This window comes from Oncorhynchus masou, chromosome 11 (assembly GCF_036934945.1).
Source record: "Oncorhynchus masou masou isolate Uvic2021 chromosome 11, UVic_Omas_1.1, whole genome shotgun sequence".
Classification (NCBI taxonomy): domain Eukaryota; kingdom Metazoa; phylum Chordata; class Actinopteri; order Salmoniformes; family Salmonidae; genus Oncorhynchus; species Oncorhynchus masou.
This window is the reverse complement of record NC_088222.1, coordinates 31,167,900-31,190,146: the sequence shown is the minus strand read 5'-3', so window position 1 is coordinate 31,190,146 and position 22,247 is coordinate 31,167,900. Positions and strand designations below refer to the sequence as shown.

At 41.8% G+C, this 22,247-nt stretch overlaps 2 protein-coding genes across 2 annotated transcripts; both read right to left on the bottom strand.

Moving 5' to 3' along the window:
- Window positions 1-1,679: 1,679 nt before the first annotated feature.
- On the bottom strand, window positions 1,680-6,009 carry LOC135548518 (uncharacterized). Its single transcript, XM_064978213.1, has 3 exons — window positions 5,914-6,009; window positions 2,637-3,653; window positions 1,680-2,517 (listed from the first exon to the last, which is right to left on the bottom strand). Exons 2-3 carry the CDS (start codon window positions 3,642-3,644, stop codon window positions 2,506-2,508), a joined length of 1,020 nt encoding a protein of 339 aa, XP_064834285.1. The 5' UTR covers window positions 3,645-3,653; window positions 5,914-6,009; the 3' UTR covers window positions 1,680-2,505.
- A 4,208-nt stretch (window positions 6,010-10,217) lies between these two features.
- LOC135548517 (retinal guanylyl cyclase 2-like) lies at window positions 10,218-21,827 on the bottom strand. Its single transcript, XM_064978212.1, has 19 exons — window positions 21,017-21,827; window positions 20,471-20,769; window positions 19,713-20,082; window positions 19,518-19,596; window positions 19,273-19,387; window positions 19,021-19,140; window positions 18,664-18,747; window positions 18,375-18,551; window positions 18,121-18,277; window positions 17,502-17,651; window positions 17,155-17,303; window positions 15,797-15,960; window positions 15,390-15,582; window positions 14,013-14,187; window positions 12,798-12,896; window positions 11,513-11,607; window positions 11,208-11,293; window positions 10,432-10,524; window positions 10,218-10,274 (listed from the first exon to the last, which is right to left on the bottom strand). Exons 1-18 carry the CDS (start codon window positions 21,825-21,827, stop codon window positions 10,440-10,442), a joined length of 3,408 nt encoding a protein of 1,135 aa, XP_064834284.1. The 3' UTR covers window positions 10,218-10,274; window positions 10,432-10,439.
- Between the last annotated feature and the right edge of the window lie 420 nt (window positions 21,828-22,247).

The window sequence follows — 22,247 nt, the reverse complement described above, 5'->3', positions numbered from 1 at the left end:
CTAGCTAGCTTATTGGCCTGGAAACTAACTGACCAAGGTGCTGAAGCTATTAGTTCAAAGAATACAATCAACACGTCCATATACTATTTTATACAGTAACAAACGAGTTGCTAACTAGTTAGCTAGTTACATGCAGTATATAGCCACAGAATTAGCTGCTAGCTAACGTTAGCTTGCAGTACTTTGCCCAATCTCTCCCCTTTTCCCATGAACTGCTCCCACACAGATGAGGAACAGTAACTGCTGGTTATAGCAACAGTAACTATGGGGTGGAGTTATGGAAGAGAATCAGCGAAACAGCTTCCAAAATGTTTGTGATGCAGATCGGCGCAACAGTGAGTTAGATTAGTTAGGCAGTCAGATCTGACACTGACACCGGTTTATCCAGTGGGGCGTTATTGAGTGACTAGCAGCTGCAGCGGCACCTGCCAACAAACCAAGTGTAATACGGGCGCTATTGGGTGACTGTCAAATGATCTGCCAACCAGAAGCCAGCTAGGCCATTTATTGGATTTTGAGCAGAGAAAATCCTCTCGCTTCACCTTTTCCTCTGCACCTACAGTATGAACACAGAAGCACAGACAGAGTTAATCATGCAGCTGACCGAATTTACTTCTGGGTTACCAGATCCCTTTTCTGGATCCTTGCGATGTCCCTAACCTTAACCCCAACCCTAACCCTTACCTTAAAATCTATTATTTTGAGGGTTTTCAGTAGACAGACTTTTAACTTTAGGTCTTCTTCGCATAGTCCTCATCAATCAAACTTTTGCTGCACAGCTCTCAGCTGTAGTTGTATTGTGTAAGTAAAACATTGCATCCCAAGTGGAATATCCCTATTCTTTGAATGGAAGGTCCCATGCCAGTGGTGGACTATAGGAAAAGGAGGGCCGAACAGGCCCCCGTTAACATTAATGGGGCTGTAGTGGAGCGAGTCGAGAATTTCAAGTTCCTCACCAACAAACTATCATGGTCCAAACACACCAAGACAGTTTTGAATAGGGAATGACAAGACCTTTTCCCCCTCACGAGACTGACAAGATTTGGCATGGGTTCCCAGATCCTCAAAAAGTTATACAGTTGCACCATCAACAGCATCCTGACTGGTTGCATCACCGCCTGGTATGGCAACTGCTCGGCATCTGATCGTAAGGTGCTACAGAATGTATAGTGCGTACGGCCCCACCTCTTTAAGGAATACCTAGGATAGGATAAAGTAATCCTTCTCACCCCCCCCCCCCCCCCCTTAAATGATTTAGATGCACTATTGTAAAGTGGCTGTTCCACTGGATGTCATAAGGTGAATTCACCAATTTGTAAGTCGCTCTGGATAAGAGCGTCTGCCAAATGACTTAAATGTAAATGTAAATGTACAGCTTCCTGCCATTCAGGACCTATATACTAGGCGGTGTCAGAGGAAGGCCCAAAGACCCAAGTCATAGACTGTTCTCTCTGCTACCGCACGGCAAGTGGTAGCAGAGTGCCAAGTCTAGGTCTTAACAGGTCTTAACAGGTCTTATAATTATGTTGTTGATGGAAAGGTTGAACGCTTAATAATCATGGATGTTTTCTTGGCATTTTGTTTAGAGAACAGTGTAGTGTAGGCTACCATAGTATGTACTGAAAATAATAATAATAACACTTGTATGCGTATAGCATTTGCTGGAAAGTAGAGTAATAATCTTTACTAGAAAAGCTTTAATGCACACAGACAATTGAAAACGAAGTTTAAGAAAAGTGTAAAGTTATTTCTTGACATTACAAGCAATAATATGTCATTACCATTGTAAAAAAAGAAACATCAAAATACAAAGCATAAAAACATTAGATAATAATAAAGAAGCCTGTGTTGTTTCGCAGCAAAAGCTAATAGTTTTATAGGCATCCAAAGCTGGATAATTATGTTAAAAATACTGAACAGGCAGCCATCTCCAGTGAACAAGGTGCTGATACCCCAATTTACTAATGTTTTTTGCCTTAAAGCAAAACTTCACCAACAAGAGCTTGTAAACAGGAAAACATTGGCATCCCTTTTAAGGAAAATAAATTAAAACTAAATTCTCAACTACCGCAGCACAAAAATGAATGCATTGCTTTGCATTTCAATCGAATTCCTGACATTTGAATTGAAACATCAAATGGTTGATTTTCCTGTTACATCTAATCTAATGTGTACCACCTCCTGGCAAATTAACCCATAAGTAAATGAAGAGTTGTAAGACTATCAAGAGCCACTGCAGGTCAATCTATTACATTTAATTTCACATTTAATTCCTAAACTGAATGAGGCTCTTAGCTAAAGGAGTTTGTTTGTAGTCCCTCACTTACAGTAGGTCATCAAGATAAACATACAACACTCAAAACCACCTCAGTGGACCCCTTTCAGGTGACCAATAATTTGTGAAGATGACTGCCACAATCCACGCCTGTGTAGTAAGTACTGAAGTAGATGCACAGTTGTGAAGATATTCCTTGTTGTCAGCTGTACGTGTCCTTGGTCAAGACATCAATGTGGCTTCTGAAATTATATGACAAACATCATGAGACAAGATTCATCATTCTTTGATACACAATTTGATTGGATAAAGAAGGATTTGTCACATATTCAGAACATTTTTCAAGGTACTACAGACTCACCTTTTCTCTGTGACTCTTCTGATGGATCCGCAATTCCTCTGGATTTGAAAACATATTTTGGCAAAAGGGGCAGACAGACTCTGGGATGGTTCTCCAAAAACCTTGCCCTAGGTCAGGAGAGTCACTGAGCTCCACTTTGGCCTCTTGAGGACTTTGTGGAGATTTCTTTAGGTCTGCGTGCCAATTATCATCACCTGCTGACTTCCTATTACTCTGATGGAGTAGCCCTGCTCCTCTGACACGCTTCATTCCAGCAACCCAAGATTTGGGATTAGAGGACTTTTGAGACAGCTGATCTGAACACACCACCTTATTGCGAGCCACTTCCTCCTGTGAGCTTACTGCGGGCCTGGCTCGGGGCAGACTGCTCAAGCACATCTGAGGCAGTTGAGGCTTATGGGATGCCTGGTTTGAGGAGTTCACAAACTGGATGGAACTGGGGTCAGGACCAGGGAAGGGGAAAGCAGTGTACTTGTCCTGCTTTTGAGCCGATGCTGAAACATCTCCCTGTCCTGTCTGATTCCCCCTCATAAAGCTGGGCTGAGAGGTGGTGGATCCAGGTCCCCCTGACGCCGCACTCCCTGGCCTGGCCAACCCCGAGCTCCAGCTCTCCAGAGGCGGCACAGACAACTGCTGGATGCAGTGGTGCAAAGAGGGATAATCCACATACTTAAACTTGGGAACCTTCTCCTTGGAAGTGAGAGGGGCACATCTTCCAGAGGGTCTTCCCAGGGCAAGAGGGCAACCCTCCAGCCAGCTGTCCAAGGGTGGCACGGTGAGCTGCTGGATGCACTGGTGCAGCGAAGGAAAGTCCACGTACTGGAATCTGGGCACTTTGAGTGGCACGTCAGAGACATCCTCTTTTTTAACCCTGATGGGTATGGTAGGCAGTGCCTCCTCTCTGACCCTACGGGTTTTTGTGTCCGGCTCAGTTTTGACCTCTAAGGGTATGCCCATTGTTTTTGGATCACCTGCTACCCCTGTAGGGAGAATTCTCCTGTCCTCCATGGCTGGCCTCTGAAAACACATCAAACACAATTAAAGATAACCTACATTGGTAAAATCAGGCTTGAATCTTTTTAAGCATTTCCAAATATAATCAGTAACATTACTGTGGAGGGATAATGGAGGTTATTCATAAAACTTTGCTCTACTTCACTTAAATGTATCTCCATCTTTTTTTCCTAGATGTGTCAATCAAATGTATGTATACTGAACAAAAATATGAACGCAACATGTAAAGTGTTGGTCCCATGTTTCATGAGCTGAAATAAAAGATCCCAGAAATGTTCTGTATGCACAAAAAGCTTATTTCTCTAAACTTTTGTGCAGAAATTTGTTTACATCCCTGCTAGTGAGAATTTCTCCTTTGCCAAGATAATCCATCCACCTGACAGGTGTGACATATCAAGAAGCTGATTAAACAGCATGATCATTACACAGGTGCACCTTGAGCTGGGGACAATAAAAGGTCACTTAAAATGTGCAGTTTTTTTCACAAAACACAATGCCACAGATCTGTCAAGGGTTGAGGGAGTGTGCAACTGGTATGCTGACTGAAGGAACTGCAGCCACCTCTAACATCGTTTTAGAGAATTTGGCAGTACATCCAACCGGCCTCACAGCCGCAGAACATGTGTAACCACGCCAGCCCAGAACCTCCACCTCCAGCTTCTTCACCTGCGGGATAGTCTGAGGCCAGCCACATGGACAGCTGATGAAACTGGCTGGGCCTGGCTCCTCAGTGGGTGGGCCTGGCTCCTCAGTGGGTGGGCCTGGCTCCCAATCCATAGATTGGGGACTAATTCATTTATTTCAATTGAATCATTTCCTTATATCTGATCTCCTTATAACTGTAACTCAGTAAAATCTTTGAAATTGTTGTTTAGATTTTTGTTCAGTATAAAGTGATAAGGTAAAAAACAAAACAGGACTGAGTTTGGGAAACCCTGTGCTTAGAAGTAGCAGGTATTAAGTAGGCCAGGGCTCGCCAACCCTGTACCTGTAGAGCTACCGTCCTGTAGGATTTCACTCCAACCCTAATCTAGCACACCTGATTCTAATAAGTAGCTGGTTGATGAGCTGAACCAGGTGAGTTGGAGTGAAAACCTAGAGGAGGGTTGGTCTCCGTGAACAGGGCTGAAGCTCCCTGAAGTAGGTTGTCCTGACCTGACCACAATCATTAATAGGAAATAGTTATAGGCAGCTGTATAATACATATAGATGTTGATGAGATACTGATAATAAGGGTAAAACTAGGTCCAGTTGAATATGCTGTGTGCTGCTCCTCCAACCCCATGTCAGGGATATTAATAGCATTGCAGGTATGAAGTTAGGAGGAAAGTAGGTCAGAGCCAGACTGATCACACTGCCAAGGGCCCAAAACAAAATATCTGTCACACAGCTGCTTGAGCAAAGAAAACCAGATACTTTAATACAAAACTCTTCACCCTGCTCACTTTTATAAGTATGGCTTGATTCAAGGGAAGACGGAGAAGATAAACTTGACTACTATTAAACATTCTGATTCACAATCCAATAGTGAATCTATTATTTTGTTCTTTTAAATACATAGTGTGTTTGTTGCCATCATCAGTAGAGACTGTGAAATAACAGCAATATGAGGAATCCCTTTAGAATCCAGTGTTATATAGTGATAACCTACTTCTTGTAATGTCATTTTTATTGAACCTACCATCCTGGCACAGTAAAACACAGAGCTTTGCCCTGGAACTGTGCCGAGCCGTGACGAGGGGCGGGGGAACGCCGTGTTCCATATTCAGTCTCTGTGTTACGAGGAATTGGGTCACGCACGGTGGCCTACATTTGGAGGGTTTGTTGTCTTCGTTTTTCCCTCCCCACATTTATTTGGGTTGGCCCCGCCCTCGTGCGCTCAACAACACAACAGTAACTAGGCTACAGAAATATACATAGTTGAAACGAAAAAGGACCTTTAAATTTGGAAAACTTCCATACCCATTTTAAAACATATTTACCCGAGATTTGTATTAGAGACATAATGACACGTCGCAATAACTGCAGCGGCGAACGGTTGCATTATTTCCATATGATCACACTGTTTCACACAATGTATAAATATGTATATTAGACACCGATAAAGTCCACTGGGCTATAGGCCTAAAGCAAGTTCTAGAGAGCGACTGGCGCATATACACAGCAAAACATAGTACATTTCCAAATTAATCATTGTTCTTAATAGAAGTAGCATACAAGAAAATATGTGGCTATGACATGAATTTCTTCATCCAAGTTTTACCTTTCGTTATCGGTCTTCCTGGAAATCCGTGAAACGCGTAATGAATCTGCTTATTGGCGATGCTGTGTCCTGCATTGTGAGCAATTAAATAGTGTTACAAGATGTGAATCAACCAGTAATTGCTCAGACGTTTCGGTTTAGCAGCAAATCGAACAGAAAAAAGGCCAGGCTTGATGGTTGACTCTTCGAGCGTGGTTGATGACACCTGCTATTAGTTTCCGAGAAATAACAGGCTTAATCACTCGATGTCAATGACAGTAACCAGAAACAGTTGATATATTGTGTCAAATGATTTATCTCTGAAAGCCTCTTTTGCTACTGCTACCTTGACTGATAAAGTCTCAAACCAATCAGAATTTTTGTACAGTCAAATCACTCCCACGGAATCCTTATCTATATAACACAATGCAGACCAATGCTCGAGCTAGTTCCAGCTGAGTAGGCGGAGCCTTCGTGCCCTGGTTCTGGTACAGTTCAGATTGAGTCCGCTCCATTAGGATGGGCAATATCACGCATCACTCGTATAATCCTACAACCCAGAATATATATTACCGCCGTTGGCAGATAACAGAAATAGCGTTCAGTTGATGCTACATTTATCAGTAACGCTTTATGACCATACAATTTATCTTGAACTCACACCAATGTAATAACTAATTTATTACATTGATTATGACATGTATTACTAATTTCCGATAATGATATAAGTAACCATTTATTCTTTAAGAATATAAAACTAATGGTTTTGGGCTACAACTGCCTAATTTCCCGATTATAATCCAAAGAAAATATAAAGTGATATTGTCTTTTGTTTATGTTTTTGCTTTCAGATGAGTGAATGTATAGCTTCAAAATATGTAAATATGCTCTCATGACTGTGAGTCCTTGCATCAATCGCTCTGTCTTTGAATTTGAGAGTGGTTATATTCCTCCACCCTATCCCTCAGCTTTCTACTAAACCAAGTGGTGGGGATCAGTCTGCATCCTAAATAGGCATACTACAATTTCACTGGATAGTATGATTCATAGCTCTCATCAAATAGTTTTATGTAGCTTATTCCCACTGTGCAGTCATGATATAGGCCTTCCCGAACAGCACCATCTTTAAAACCTTATCTATACCTTTTGATTAAACTATATAGTTTTGTGTTTTTATATTGTTACTTTCACACGGGATGCCTTTTCTTAAACCAGCCAGGATTTTGACATTCAGCTAAAATGATGTATGTTTCATACAGAGAATATAGAAAAGATAATCACTGATCATGTCATGACCACTTAAAGTATTTTACCTTTACTGTATGAAGTCATTCACAATACTGTGAACCATCATTTCAACATTAAGATTTTCTCAAAATCCTAAAACCATCAGCCAAAGGTCAAGGATTTCCGGCCATGTTTATATGTGCAGTTGGTAATGAGATGTTACGTGTTGTTGTATGTAAAAGTGTTGTATGCAACAACAAAAAAATAAGAAGTACATTCAGACATCACTAAAAGCATTATTTATTTACACAAGCACACACAATGAGACCACATGATTTACAATTCAGTCATCATAATATCAAATAAAACATTGCTATTTGGGTTTGATAGACAGTCTATATCTTTCAGACCAAATACGTGTAGCTCATCCTTTGAATCACTTCACTTCCTATTAGGAACCATGTGCAGTACAAGCTGGTGTGTATTCCAGTCCCTGCTCTTGGTTTGTAAGCAGTCCCCTATGACTCCAAGGTGTATTGTAGCATATGTAGAAATAAACTAAAAATGACTGCAGCCATTATTATTCCCTTGCATTTTGTACTATTTGAACCAATATATGTAGCAGAAAATAGCTTGAATGACATGACCCTGTAAGAATTGAGATTGTGACCTTATCATTTTATAATGTGGGTTTACATATTTTTCATCCAAATGTTTCCCATTGGAACATTTATTAATCCCATTGCTCATTCAATGTCATTGTTGTAAGAAAATGCATATCACTTCATGTTAAAACAAATGTACAGTTCTTAAAAAAAATAAAATTGGGATATACTGTTATATAAATACCATAAAACAGTACTGATATATAAATACCATAAAACAAAATGTGTCTATACATACATACCTGGATTTGGTTGAATAACAAAATACAGTGAAAACATGAATAAAGCATGATTTCAGAAAGATAGAGAAGAGCAGAGAGATGGTTCTGTCTCAATAGATAACAGTTTAGATCTATGAGTCAACGTTGATTAATAATCTGTTGAAGTGAAGCTTGATTTCTGGGAACAGTGATTTTGCAACATATTTATTTGATTTGAAAATTATTCAATTAATGTCCCAATTGGCAAATTTGTGAAAAAAAATATGAATTTATATTTTCTAATGGGTTGAATTTTCTAAATTATCATTCAAACAAATAGAAGGCGTTAATTACTGAAGAAGGACAATAAGAAAATAAAAAACAGAGAACGCCTTGGACCAAATTCTTTAACAGTCTACCTTATATCTGTAAAAAAAAAAAAACTTCTAAGATCGATGTACTGTATTATTGTGAGAGACAACGTTACCAAACTTAAATATAACAGGTTAGATACATTACAGTGCATGCTACATTTTAATATACGCATGTCATATAGTTGAGTATGAATACTTTTCATTCACCGTTGGGGTGTTTAAAATGAAATCTGTCCAATATTTCTACAAATTAAAGTAGAGATAAATACAGTATATTGTACACGATATAATGGACATTTAACGTTTTTTTCAAGAAGTCCGTCTCTTCCCATGTTTGTCCTGTGATGTTTTCATTCTACAGAGACTCCTACAGTACATCAATATACACTACATGGCTAAAAGTATGTGGACACCTGCTCGTCGAACATCTCATTCCAAAATCATGGGCATTAATATGGAGTTGGTCCCCCCTTCGCTGCTATAACAGCCTCCACTCTTCTGGGAAGGCTTCCCACTAAATCTTGAAACATTGCTGCGGGAACTTGTTTCCATTCAGCCACAAGAGCATTAGTGAGGTCGGGCACTGATGTTTGGTGATTAGGACCGGCTCGCAGTTGATGTTCCAATTCATCCCAAAGGTGTTCGATGAGGTTGAGGTCAGGGCTCTGTGCAGCTCAGTCAAGTTCTTCAACATCGATCTCACTGAACTTCACTTTGTGCACAGGGGCATTGTCATGATGAAACAGAAAAGGGCCTTCCCCAAACTGTTGCCACAAAGTTAAAAGCACATAATCGTCTACAATGTCATTGTATGGTGGAGCAATAAGATTTCCCTTCACTGGAACTAAGGGGCCTAGCCCAAACCATGAAAAACAGCCCCAGACCATTATTCCTCCTCCACCAAACGTTACAGTTGGCACTATGAATTCGAGCAGGTAGCGTTCTCCTGGCATCCGCCAAACCCAGATTAGTCCGTCGGACTGCCAGATGTTGAAGCATGATTCCTCACTCCAGAAAACACTTTTCCACTACTCCAGAGGTCAATAGTTGCGAGCTTTACACCACTCCAGCCGCCGCTTGGTTTTGCGCATGGTGACCTTAGCCTTGTGTGCGGCTGCTAGGCCATGGAAACCAATTTCATGAACCTCCTGATGAACAGTTATTGTGCTTATGTTGCTTCTAGAGGCAGTTTGGAACTCTGTAGTGAGTGTTGCAACCGAGGACAGACAATTTTTACACTCTAAGCACTTCAGCACTCGGCTGTCCCGTTCTGTGAGCTTGTGTTGTCTACGACTTCGTGGCTAAACTGTTGTTGTTCCTAGACATTTCCAGTTCTCAATAACAGCACTTACAGTTGACCGGGGCAGTTTTAGCAGGGAAGAAAATCAAGAACTGACTTGATGGAAAAGTGGCACCCTATGATGGTGCCACGTTGAAAGTCACTGAGCTCTTCAGTATGGGCCATTCCACTGCCAATGTATTTCTATAGAGATTTCATGGCTGTGTGCTCAATTTTATACACCTGTCAGCAACAGGTGTGTCTGAAATAGCCAAATCCCCTAATTTGAACGGGTGTCCACATACTTTTGTAGTGTATTTGGTATTTTGGTGCATGATTGTAATATCCCTTTATTTATCCCTCCTGTTTCCCACATATGCTCTACAGTACATTTAATAAACTCTTGTTTAAACATATCTTTGCTCTGTGCAACAAATGTAATGTGTTGAAGACAGACAGTGTCTCTCCAACTTTGGCTTATTTGTGCAATGTGGATCAGCACTCGTGACAGGACACATGGGGGGATGCGACAGACTGTCTGTCAGACACACCCCTAACCCATCCTCTCCTCTCTACCAACCTGCTCTATTCACCTCTCTGGTCTTTCACTCCAACAGGTAGGACTGGGCCACACTATCTGTGGAAAATAATCTTATATATTATCAATTAAAAGGATATCGTAAATGCAGAACAATGGATTTGTATGTACCTGAATTGACATCACTCACATTACAAACCATTTGGGGAAATAAAGTAATTGTAAATATAGAGTTTGATAGGAAAACCAGGCGTACCTTACAGGCTACTTATTCCTCGCCTGCCGGTCGAGGAATTTTTGTTTTCTATCTGGAGGAATCTCCTCCAAACTGATGCCATGGTTACTTGCCCTGAGGAAAGTCAAAGAAAGAAGGCTTATTCGATTGGTAGTGCACACTGAGCACTCAGAATATCCCAGCATATGAAGCAACAAAAGCTCCGTCCACAATGACAACTGTTTTCAGCAACCGCTGGTGACAACCGTATCTCAGTTTGAACTCTTAATACAGTTATAAAATGTGGACAGGGCTAAATGAGGCAACCGCCAGGGTAATGTGTTGAAACACTACAGCAATGTTTGCTGCCAACCAGGCAGAGCGTTCATCACACATTATGTAGTGCAGTGGGAGACACGGATTAATTAAACATGGATTAAACAGGTGGTAGATGAGGAATTGTACATTTGGGTCAGCGTGTGAACTGAAGCACGACACAATGGTCATGTCAGCAGCACATAGAAATAGAATGAGAAATTATGATTTAGAAAACTGTTAGTTCCAACCATGCAATCTGACAAATGGGTCAGCACATTATTATCAGTTTTTTCTCAATTATTTTCTGACATCTTATCCTCTATATCCACAGTGATTTAGCTAGATGAAAATCAACTGTTTTGACACAAACAGGGTTGCATAAGTATTACTGACAAGGGGGCTGGCAGAAGGACCCAGCAGGACTGAGAGTCAATGACAGTATAGTTAGGCCAAACATAAAGCACAATGTAAATAAAGCAGGAAGGCATGTTAAATCTTACCCTGGAGTAAGGTCAGGCGGTATGGGCAGAACCTTGTCAAACCCAGCTCTCCCAGCCAACCAGTAAGTGTTTTCAACTCCCTTCCCCTGAAATAGAAATAGGGAATAACAGAATAAGTAGTGAGTTAGATTAATTTGGGTCTTTCTGTCTTGTCTCTCTCCCTCTCTCTCTTGTCTCTCTCTCTCTCTTGTCTTTCTCTCTCTGTCTCTCTCCCTCTCTCTGTGTGTGTGTGTGTGTGTGTGTGTGTGTGTGTGTGTGTGTGTGTGTGTGTGTGTGTGTGTGTGTGTGTGTGTGTGTTTATTTACCTTCAGCTCTGTCATGCCCCTGGTGTCTACTTTGTAGCCCATTTTTAGTTCATGCAGGATATCGACTGTGCTCTGGTTGACATGGATTCTGTAAGCTGGGATAATAAACAACAATAGCAACCACAAAGGCAGCATTAGACTACAAATACTCAAACACAGAACAAATTCAATGTAAACAATTACCATTAGTTATTTGTCTAAAGAGTATCAACATTATGAACTCATACAGCACTCACATATCCTACATATATTTAGACTTTGATTCATTTATATGGATGACCATATACTGATTTAGTGTAGAGCAACACAAGGTAATCTATTGTGTTTGAGCCCATATATTCACAAGAACATGTTTTGAGTCCATACACTCTTTGTGCAGCAATTCATATCTATGGCCACTTGGTGGGAGTAGATGTGAGATGTACTGTTCTCTTTTGGCACCTACAATTGTAATTACTTACTATAGCTACAATACTGGTTGCCCCTTACCTCTAGAAATACCCTAGATATACACTACCATTCAAAAGTTTGGGGTCACTTAGAAATGTCCTTGTTTTTGAAAGAAAAGCACATTTTTCGTCCATTAAAATAACATCAAATTGATCAGAAATACAGTGTAGACATTGTTAATTTTGTAAATGACTATTGTACCTGGAAACGGCAGATTTTTAAAGGAATATCTACATAGGTGTACAGAGGCCCATTATTAGCAACCATCACTCCTATGTTCCAATGGCACATTGTGTTAGCTAATACAAGTTGATCATTTTAAATGGCTAATTGATCATTAGAAAACCATTTTGCAATTATGTTATGCAATTATGTTATGCAATTATGCACAAAACTGTTGTTCTGATTAAAGAAGCAATAAAACTGGCCTTCTTAGACTAGTTGAGCATCCGGAACATCGTCATTTGTGGGTATCGATTACAGGCTCAAAATGGCCAGAAACAAAGAACTCTCTTCCGAAATTCGTCAGTCTATACTTGTTCTGAGAAATGAAGGCTATTCCATGTGAGAAATTGCCAAGAAACTGAAGGTCTCATGGTGAGTAAGTATATAAAAAACACAGAGAAATCATGGTGTTAATGGCACTGGGCCTTTAAACCCTGAATTTGCCCACTAATTCCACTGAGAGTCTTAAAGGATTAGTCAGGACTGCTTATAATAAACCTCTTTAGTGTTGCAGGCACACAAACTACCATACACCTGTCCCTATCCTTAGTGGCCTCACACAGCATGATTTCACTGGTGACTGGCCAAAGAACGAATGCGAGGTACTCACACAACCCTGTGGACTCCATTCGAGAGGCTGTGTTGACAGTGTCTCCGAACAGACAGTACCGAGGCATCGTCAGACCCACCACACCTGCCACCACAGGGCCTGATAGACACAGACACAAACGCAGATGATACACATGCTGACATGTTGGTGTCACGTTGTGTTGCTGCCATGCTATGTTGTTGTTTTATGTCTTTCTTTATGTAGTGTTGTGGTGTCTCTTTTGTCATGGTGTGTTTTGTCCTATTTTTCTATTTTTCTCCCAGCCCCCATCCCCGCAGGAGGCCTTTTGCCTTTTGATAGGCCATCATTGTAAATAAGAAGTTGTTCTTAACTGACTTGCCTCGTTAAATAAAGGTTCAATAAAATAATGAAGATCAGAAGCAACATAATTCCTGATATATAACTTGTGATTCATGACTTATTCAAAGAGCCTACAATATGTCTCACAAAAGTCTCTGGAGCAAAGAAATAGCAAATGAACTTCATTTGATCAGTTTGATTGCAGAATATCCTTTCAATCTTTAGAAGAGACGTCAGAATATTTGTATTTTATGCCATTGTGTTATTACTGAGTTGTCTTTTTTCATACCTAAAAGTAGCCACCTCTGTGTAAAACACTCCATATGAATTGGTAGGGTTGGTAGAGTAACGAGAAAGCATTAGGCAGCGAAGACTAATAGGATGACAGGGCTAAGTGGATGACATTTCACAGTTCCAGGAATATGTTCTAGACGGGGATCAGGTAAAAATACACTTTTGACCAGTACTCTGACGTTAATGCCATGTTCCAGAGAATTCCAATACAAGGGTTGTATGAATGTACTCATTCTCAATTCATTTTCAATATAATATAGCAAAAGTGTAGATTGCTTATGTATTGAATTTTACAATTCATCTGTTGACTTTGTTGCTCAGGCATGAACTGCAATCTACAGCAGTTGACCTCATGGATTACCAGTCATTTTATCCATAGCTCCATCTATGATTTTGAGAGTAACATTTCTTCAGCCTCATGTAAGCACGAAATGGCATGTATTATTATTATTATTATATTATCACCCAGCTTTTCAGCAAACTAAGTAGTGGGGTTACCGTTTGGCTGAAAAACAAATGAAGAATTATGGCTTTAAAGAAAAGGACAGTCAATCTGTCTACATTATGAACACTGATTAAGAGGATATCAATATGACAAATCATTTGAGATGGGTCACCCACCAGAGTGCAGGCCGATACGAATCTTGACCTTGACGTCAGGCATGTGCCTCATCTTGAAGGTTCCAATACAGTGGAGAATGTCCAGGGACATGTTGGACATCTCAGCTGCGTGGCGTCTACCGTTCCGGTTTGGAACTCCAGAGGCTACCATGTACGCATCTCCGATGGTCTCCACCTGAAGTACACACAATCAATATTATATATCAATATAATAGTATCATAATAATAGTCAAAATAGGTCCTCACTCTCGCTAAATAGTAGAAAGCAGATTGTTCAGTTTGATGTTCCTATCTGTCCTAGACTATAGCGACATCATCTATATGAACGCAGCTGACGCTTCATTAAATCCATTAGATGCAGTTTATCATAGTCCACTGCACTTCATTAAACCCATTAGATGCAGTTTATCATAGTCCACTGCACTTCATTAAACCCATTAGATGCAGTTTATCAAAGTCCACTGCACTTCATTAAACCAATTAGATGCAGTTTATCAAAGTCCACTGCACTTCATTAAACCCATTAGATGCAGTTTATCAAAGTCCACTGCACTTCATTAAACCCATTAGATGCAGTTTATCATAGTCCACTGCACTTCATTAAACCCATTAGATGCAGTTTATCATAGTCCACTGCACTTCACTAAACCCATTAGATGCAGTTTATCATAGTCCACTGCACTTCATTAAATCCATTAGATGCAGTTTATCAAAGTCCACTGCACTTCATTAAACCCATTAGATGCAGTTTATCATAGTCCACTGCACTTAATTATTTATTATTAGTACTCATCACTGCATTCTCTACCAGAAAGTTGGTTGTCCCTCTGTTGTCACATAGGTTGATACATTCTTATGTTTTCATTTCTAAAGCCTTTTTACAAAAAGTCCTTTGGTCTCTACTGAGTTAGGGACATCAGCTCTTAGTTTTCTTGCATCTTATTTGTGAAACAATCTTCAAAATGTTCTTAAATGTGATGTTTTGGTGCCTCTAGGGCAATTCAGAAAGCTGATTGAGGACCTTATTACTGATGAATGTGTTAGTTTGTTATGACCGTGTTTTTCTTTCTGGTTGCATTTTGTACTCATCTTTTGATGAGTGTATTTTCTATAATTGATGTAAATCAGTAAAAGACACCTTGGTCTCAGTAGGACTCCCTGATAAAATAAAGTTTCAAAAAAATAAATGAAATATCTTTAATGTCGCAATTGTGATTATTTATTTTTTTATCACGTAGAAAGGAGTCAGTGACACAAACTCGTACACACTAAGAAATGCACCCATTTACTTCCAGGATTTGTATTGAAACTAGAACAAGCTTCCATTGCATCACTAATATTGGACACAACTCTCTTGCAGCAGGACAGGATTCTCACCTTGTAGACATCATGCTGCCCGATGATGGCATCAAAGAGTGTGTAGAGATCATTGAGTAAGTCTACCACCTCAATGGGCTCGCTGAGTGCAGAGATGGTGGTGAAGCCCACAATGTCACTGAAGTACAGAGTGACCTCAGAGAAGTGCTCTGGTCTCACAGGCTTGCCCGTCTTCAGGGCCAGGCACACAGACCTATTGTGTTAGACAATACAAAGGAGTGGATAGAGGGATGCAGATGTGGATAGGATGGAGGTTAGGAGTGTAGGTAGAGAATAAATGGCAAGCTACCAATGGATGAAAACAATATATTCTCAATACAGTAAAAGAAAAATGAAAAAAAATGTGATGTTGCAAATTAACATGTGCAGCTTTTAATTTGAAGTGTCAGGAGAGGAGAGGCACTGACCTGGGCAACATCTGGGCCAGCAGGTTATCAGTCTTCTTCCTCTCCACCTCCAGCTCCTCTGTCCTCTCCCTGATCAGGTCCTCAAGGTTAGTGGAGTACTGCTCCAACATACGCAGCATGGAGTCTATGATGTTGGTCTTCTTTCCCTTGGTTATACTCTTGAACTAAGGGATGAAGGGAAATATACATCATGCAGTGAGGGGGGTGGGGGGTGTGTTACATATTACTGTAATATGGTTCACAAAAGCATGTCATTTTGAGTTCTTGTTAGGAGGCACAGTTTCCGGATGGGGAGGGAGGATGCAGGCAGGTGGATGGGGACTGAGGGGGGATGGGTTTGGGTTATCTTTATATGCATTTCTTTGATGGTTTTTTTGTACCTGTAACTCCCGCACCCCCTCAATATTTTTTTTATGACAAACCTAAATAAAAAGTTGGTCACAAAAAGCATGTTGTTTTGAGTTCCTGTATAAAATAAATAATACAAATACTGAGCTACATTATATACTCAAAAATGTTTGCAATTTTTTTGCAAAAAAAATATTATTGCCACCCCTGTTTTCAAAACCTATCAATACCTCACCATGCGAAGATCCACCACCATATTTTACAGTAGGTATGGGATTCTTTTCTGCTTATGCATCCTTATTTCAATGTCAAATCCACTACCGGTGTGCGTGGCCAAAGAGCTCTTATTGCACCGGTTCCAATGCCGTTTAGCAAACTCCAGAGGTTTGCATTTGTTGGATGACATGAAAATAGAGCTATTTGGCCACAGCTATTTGGTTGCCTCTGCCAGGAGGCTGAAACCTAGCTGCAAGTGGGCCTTCCAGCAAGACAATAACCAAAACCACACTTCAAAATACACAAAGAAATGGTTAGTTGACCACAAAAATCTACATTTTGCAATGGTCATCTGTCTCTGGACTTGAACCCCACTGAAAATCTGTGGTTGAATTTAGAGGGCCGCCCATAAGCGGAGACAAAGAATATCAAGGATCTGTAAAGATTCTGAATGGTCCATACTCCCTCCCAATCTCATATTATTTTTGGGATAAAAGCTCAGTGCTGTTATACTCGCACGGTGAGGTATTGAAAGGTATTGAAAACAGGGGTGCCAATAATTTTGACCCCTATTATTTTGAGAAAAAAAATATTACTTGTTAAACAAAATCTTTCTCTGAGTAATTGTATTAGTATAAAATAATAAAATGTTCCCATTTTTTTAGCATACAATATAGTTCAGTATTTGTATTATTTATTTTATGCAGTAGTTTTGCTCTTTATCAATGGTGCCAATAATTTTGTACCTGACTGTATATGTGTAGCTTTGTGTATGTTTGTGTACAGTAAAGGACCTGTTTGAAGACCTCCTCGAAGGTGGGTCTCTTGTCTGGCTCCTCGCTCCAGGCCTGTTTCATGACCTGGATCACCTCTAGTGGAGCCTCATCCACTGACACAGTAGGCCGACACAGTGGTGGGGGCGATTTCAACTTACTGATGATCTCTGTCAAACACACACACACACACACACACACACACACACACACCTTCTGATGCATTGTTTTGAGTGTTTTCAAACCTTTGGTGGTTCCTATGATCTCAAACAAGTGTACTGTTCATATTGGCATGGTGGTCATCCTTCTGTATTTGTTTTTACATCTGACATGAGGTTATGGTGGTATTGTTTGATATGAGTTCTCACCCTTGGGAGGCATGTCCAACATGCAGAAGGGAGCACAGCGGGCGATGACCTCCTGCATGATGATGGCGAAACTGTAAACGTCCCCTGGGAATGATCCTCTCTTCATCAAACTGGAGTCCCTCAGTAGCTCTGGAGCCGTCCACAGCTGATCTGCAAGGTGGACCAGGGAGGGAGGGGACAAGAGGGGGTTGGTTTGTTTCACCTTCCTTCAAACATTTGGATATTTTATTTATTTTTCCTTTATTTAACTGGGCAAATCAGTTAAGAACATGTTCTTATTTTCAATGACGGCCTGGGAACAGTGGGTTAACTGCCTTGTTCAGGGGCAGTTCTTTTGTATATATTTTTTTACGTTGTCAGCTTGGGGATTCAATCTTGCAACCTTTTGGTTACAAGTCCAACGCTCTAACCACTAGGCTACCTGCCGCCCTATAAAAGGATCATGGTGATAAGAGTGAACATTACTAAGACCATGAGTTTTTCGTGATCACATAACCTGACCAGGGGGGAAAACGGACACACGTGTCTTTTGTTCCTGTAACGACTTGGTAAATGATAAGGAGGAGGATTTGCTGGCTCTGATATATTGAGTGTAGTGTATGTGTCCTTGTGGACTTACCCTCAGGCCTGCCCTCGTCAAAGTCGACACCCTGGGTCGTTATGATCTCGTTGAAGCCGTACTCAGTCACCTTCAGCACGAAGCGTCCGTCCACCACACAGTTTCGGGACTTCAGGCGCCCATGGATGACATCACGGTTGTGCAGGTACTTCATTCCCTGGGAGGGGAAGGAAGGATTGAGACAGAGTCTAAACAACGAGGCGAGAGATATAGTCAGACATATCTATGAATGTGAGAGTTGTTTCCCTCCTTACCCTGATCAGATCCATCAACAGGGAGGACTTGAACATCCAGTCGAGGCGCATGTCCTCGTTGTTGAGAAGGTCCTCCAAGCTGCCCCTGGTACAGTGCTCTGTCACAACACCAAAGATCCCAGAGTCGAGGAACAGGCCAAGGAACAGATTGAGATTCTCATTCCGCATGTCCCTGAGCTGAGAGAGGGAGAGGACAGAGAGAGAGGTAGGTTATGACAGAGGAACAGTGTAGTGGCAGACAGATTCAATGTCTTGCTATTTTGACTGGCTCACTCAGATAGTCACTCACCTTGGTGAAAATACTTTGAGTGCCATCATTGACACTTGACACAGTGTTTCCATTGGGACATTTCTTCAACCAAACCCAGTCACCCTAGTGGAATATACAGGTTTAGCCCATTTTTAATCTGGAAAACACAAAATATTAGGGACAAGGACACTAAATAGAGATAGTTTTGTTCATTACTGTTTGTCAAGAAGACAAGAGTATCAACATTGGGTGAGTGCATCATCACATATGAACTTGGTCCAGTTACATATTAGTACTATTTCTTAAGTGCAGGGCATCAAACATTTGAATATTGGATTGCTGTCTCTGTTCTACAGTAGTTTTACAGTAGATTCCCCACATTGACATGTGACCCACCTCAAAGACAGCGACATTGGAACTGTCAGGGGTGGAGCCAAAGTAGCTTCGTCCCGACACTGAGTGGCGAGGCGTCTTTACGTCCAGCTGACTGTTCATCATACTGTCCTCATTCAGCTTCTACTTACAGAGAGAGATTACAAGGGCTTCAGAATAGACAGTCCATCAAAGATAAGGGACTTTAAATAGACACAAACTCACACACACACACACACAAATGGGCCTTTATGGTATCATAGGCCTCACACTGACCTTTTGGCTGGTCTGGGTATTGATGAAAATGAGGTCATCCAGATTCAAGACTACTTTTAAGGGCCTTCCTCCTCCCCCTGATCCTCCAAAGATAGTTCCAATCTGTCCACCTCTCCTGGACAGACACAAAGGGCAAGACCACAAAACATCAGTAACCTCATTACAAACAAAAGCATGTGTTCAACACAGAAGACAAAACAGGCAGCTGATTTCCACACTCCTCACTGTGTTTGAGCTGAACTTACTTCATATAAAAGGCAGCTCCACCTCCAACCAGCGCACAGAACAGGAGGAACAGGAAGAAGAGAGTACCTGCATCCATTCCTTAAGGCAGAGAGGGGGATCGAGGGAGTGATAAAGAGAAAGAGTTTGAGGGAACACAAACCTCATTTTACCATAGGCTACTGGTACATCACTGACCCCAATGCTAGACCACCTACCCCAACTGCAGGTGATGTATGGACTGAACCAACAACGGGAGTCTGTGCTGGGGCTACTGCCAGCAAAGTGGATGGAGCGCCCATTGTACTTGACCGCCCCAAATTTGCCAAGGGTATGGGGGGCTTCCAGAGTGTGTGTCATGTAGAGTTTGTCTCCCCCGTCAGAGTCCAGTACCACGTAGCGAGCCAGCATCCCCAACCCATCTTCATCGGATGAGATGTGCTGGTTGAAGCCCTCAAAGTCGACCCCTCCATCGCTCTGGAGCATGGTCTCCCCATCCACCCAGCGCCCAGCCACCATGCGACTCTTCTCTACTGCATAGGCCATGTAATATATCATGTTGTAGATGGTGCCGAAGAATGGAGACACCTAGGTCAGGGGAGAAGAGTGGTGATAATGTATCAATCATTGATCTGACCAGCTGTTATTGAAGACTGTCTGTAGACTCTTTAGACTGGCAGTAGGAGTTTTGATGATGGTAAGCAGGGAGTACAGGAATAGAGAAATGTACCATTGCCAAGACACTGACAAACCACTAGTCATTATCATCAGTACTGAAACATTCCAACAACATTGGTTGTAAGGTTTAAGAGGTACAAATACCTTAAGGGTACCTGTTTCTGAAGAACTACAACTCAGTAGGACTGTTGTGCAACCAAATGTGCTTGCTACAGTACTGCATGTCCATGGCATGTGTGGCTAATGATGTATGATGACTAGATGAATGCCTCAGGAGCTGTGCTCTGGGATGTCTCACCTGATCTGGGGGAGTGCTGGTGCGAATCTCAAATTTCTCCTGAGCATCTTTGAAGCTTTCATAGAAAGTGTTCTCACCAGAATCCATGGTGATGGTGAGAACTCCATCGTAGGCTTTTCTCAACAAGCTGTCATTGGTCAGAGCATGAAAGTTTGTGCCCTTGGGCAGCGAATATGTGAGGGTGTCATAGGGGATGAAAACATAGCCACGGTCTATCATACGCATGTTTGAGGCTGAGGTTAGGAGCTGATACTGGGCCTCACCACCGATCAATGCTGAGTGCATGCACATGATGACCACTGCAGAGACAGAGAAGGGAGAATGGAGGATGAGGAAAGTAAGAAGGTAGTAAAGTTGGAAGTAGAGGACAGTAGAAGGGATTCGAATAGACCATTATTAGTCATTGCAGTATGGCAGTGTGTTGTAATGGAATACATGACAGTAAGTCACACATTCACACACACACACACACACGCACACATGCATGCACGCACACACATAAACAAACACACACATGACCAACCAAATACAAATGCGCATACACACCTCTGACACGGTCTAACTCCCGAATCCTTTTCAAGGCCTTTGTGGGTCCATCCTTGTCCGGCTCCATGGTGACCACATTGATAACAGGCAGGCCCAGGGCCATAAGAGAGGCCGCCAGCTCGTGTCCTGTAGCCTCCCACAGGTCATCCTCTGACGTCACGATGACCACATGGGCCCAGCGGAAGTACCGCAGCACAGAAAACAGAACCCGGGAAGACAGAGGCAGGGGCCTGTGAAAGGTGGGATACTGTCCATCCTCCATGTTTGGTTTCAGGCAACCCCAGGACAGAAAGGGCTTATTCCAGTTTTTCGCAAATAGAGCAGCCGATGAGCAGTAGCCTGGATTAGTAGGGCCGAGGAAAGCCGAGCCATAGCCTTCCAGAGAGGAGAAGCGAGCCAGGGCATTGGATGTTTTACAGTCCTCGTTGACGAGAGTATAGTCGTACCAGTAGCCTTTCTTAGTGTAGGGGTCCACGTTGAGGCGGGCGGTGGCCAGGCGGGCAGCCAGGTCAGGAAGGGCTTTGGAGTACATAGGGTCACATGTCCAGGGTCCAATTATGGCCACAGTGAAAGTGGCGCCCCAGGCCTCACAGGGTAGATAGGTGGCCATCAGCAGGGGTAACATCAGCCAGTTTCCCCACAAGCTTCTGGAGCGTAGCACCGCAGATGACGATGCGGGGGTCAGACTGTTCATTGTTTTTGTATCCTCTGTCCTTCTTTGTCTCCTTCTCTCCCTCATTAAGGGATCTTGTGTCCATCGTGGGTGGTGGGAGAGGTTGAGGAGGAAACTAGAGTTTCTGTGAGATGCCATTGTCCCACAGGGCTTCGATCTAGAGTCAGACACCACAGATGAGGAATGGAGGGTTGGAAGTGACAGAAGAGTGTGTGTGTGTACGAAAGGGATTCAGCCCCCTAGCACTCTGTAGGGCATTAGCCCAGAGCTGTGAAGGTCACCTCTGGATTCCCAGCCATCACTGCTTCCATGGAACATATGAGTGAGAGAAAACAAAATGAGACATATTGAAGCATATTTTTTTCTTCTGTCTCAATTTTCTAGGACAAAGCTCTGTCTTTGTCAGTGAGCTACAATGCCATCAGAAGCTCAGAAAGGCACTGTTTCCATAATAATTGTATTATCATTAATATAGTTTAATTACATAACATATAAAGGTCTAGATTCAATCAGATCAAGCGTTAACTGGCGATAGCAGACAACTGCATAGCAGATGTT

What these genes read in the sequence shown, in the direction of transcription:
- LOC135548517 (XM_064978212.1), bottom strand. Translation starts at nt 21,827, where the DNA reads ATGGCATCTCACAGAAACTCTAGTTTCCTCCTCAACCTCTCCCACCAC. An exon ending in GGAGCTGCCTTTTATATGAA is followed by an intron (nt 19,388 to 19,517) that starts GTAAGTTCAGCT and finishes GTGTCTGTCCAG; the next exon opens with GAGAGGTGGACAGATTGGAA. An exon ending in TCGTATCGGCCTGCACTCTG is followed by an intron (nt 12,897 to 14,012) that starts GTGGGTGACCCA and finishes TGTGTCTATCAG; the next exon opens with GCCCTGTGGTGGCAGGTGTG.
- LOC135548518 (XM_064978213.1), bottom strand. Translation starts at nt 3,644, where the DNA reads ATGGAGGACAGGAGAATTCTCCCTACAGGGGTAGCAGGTGATCCAAAA.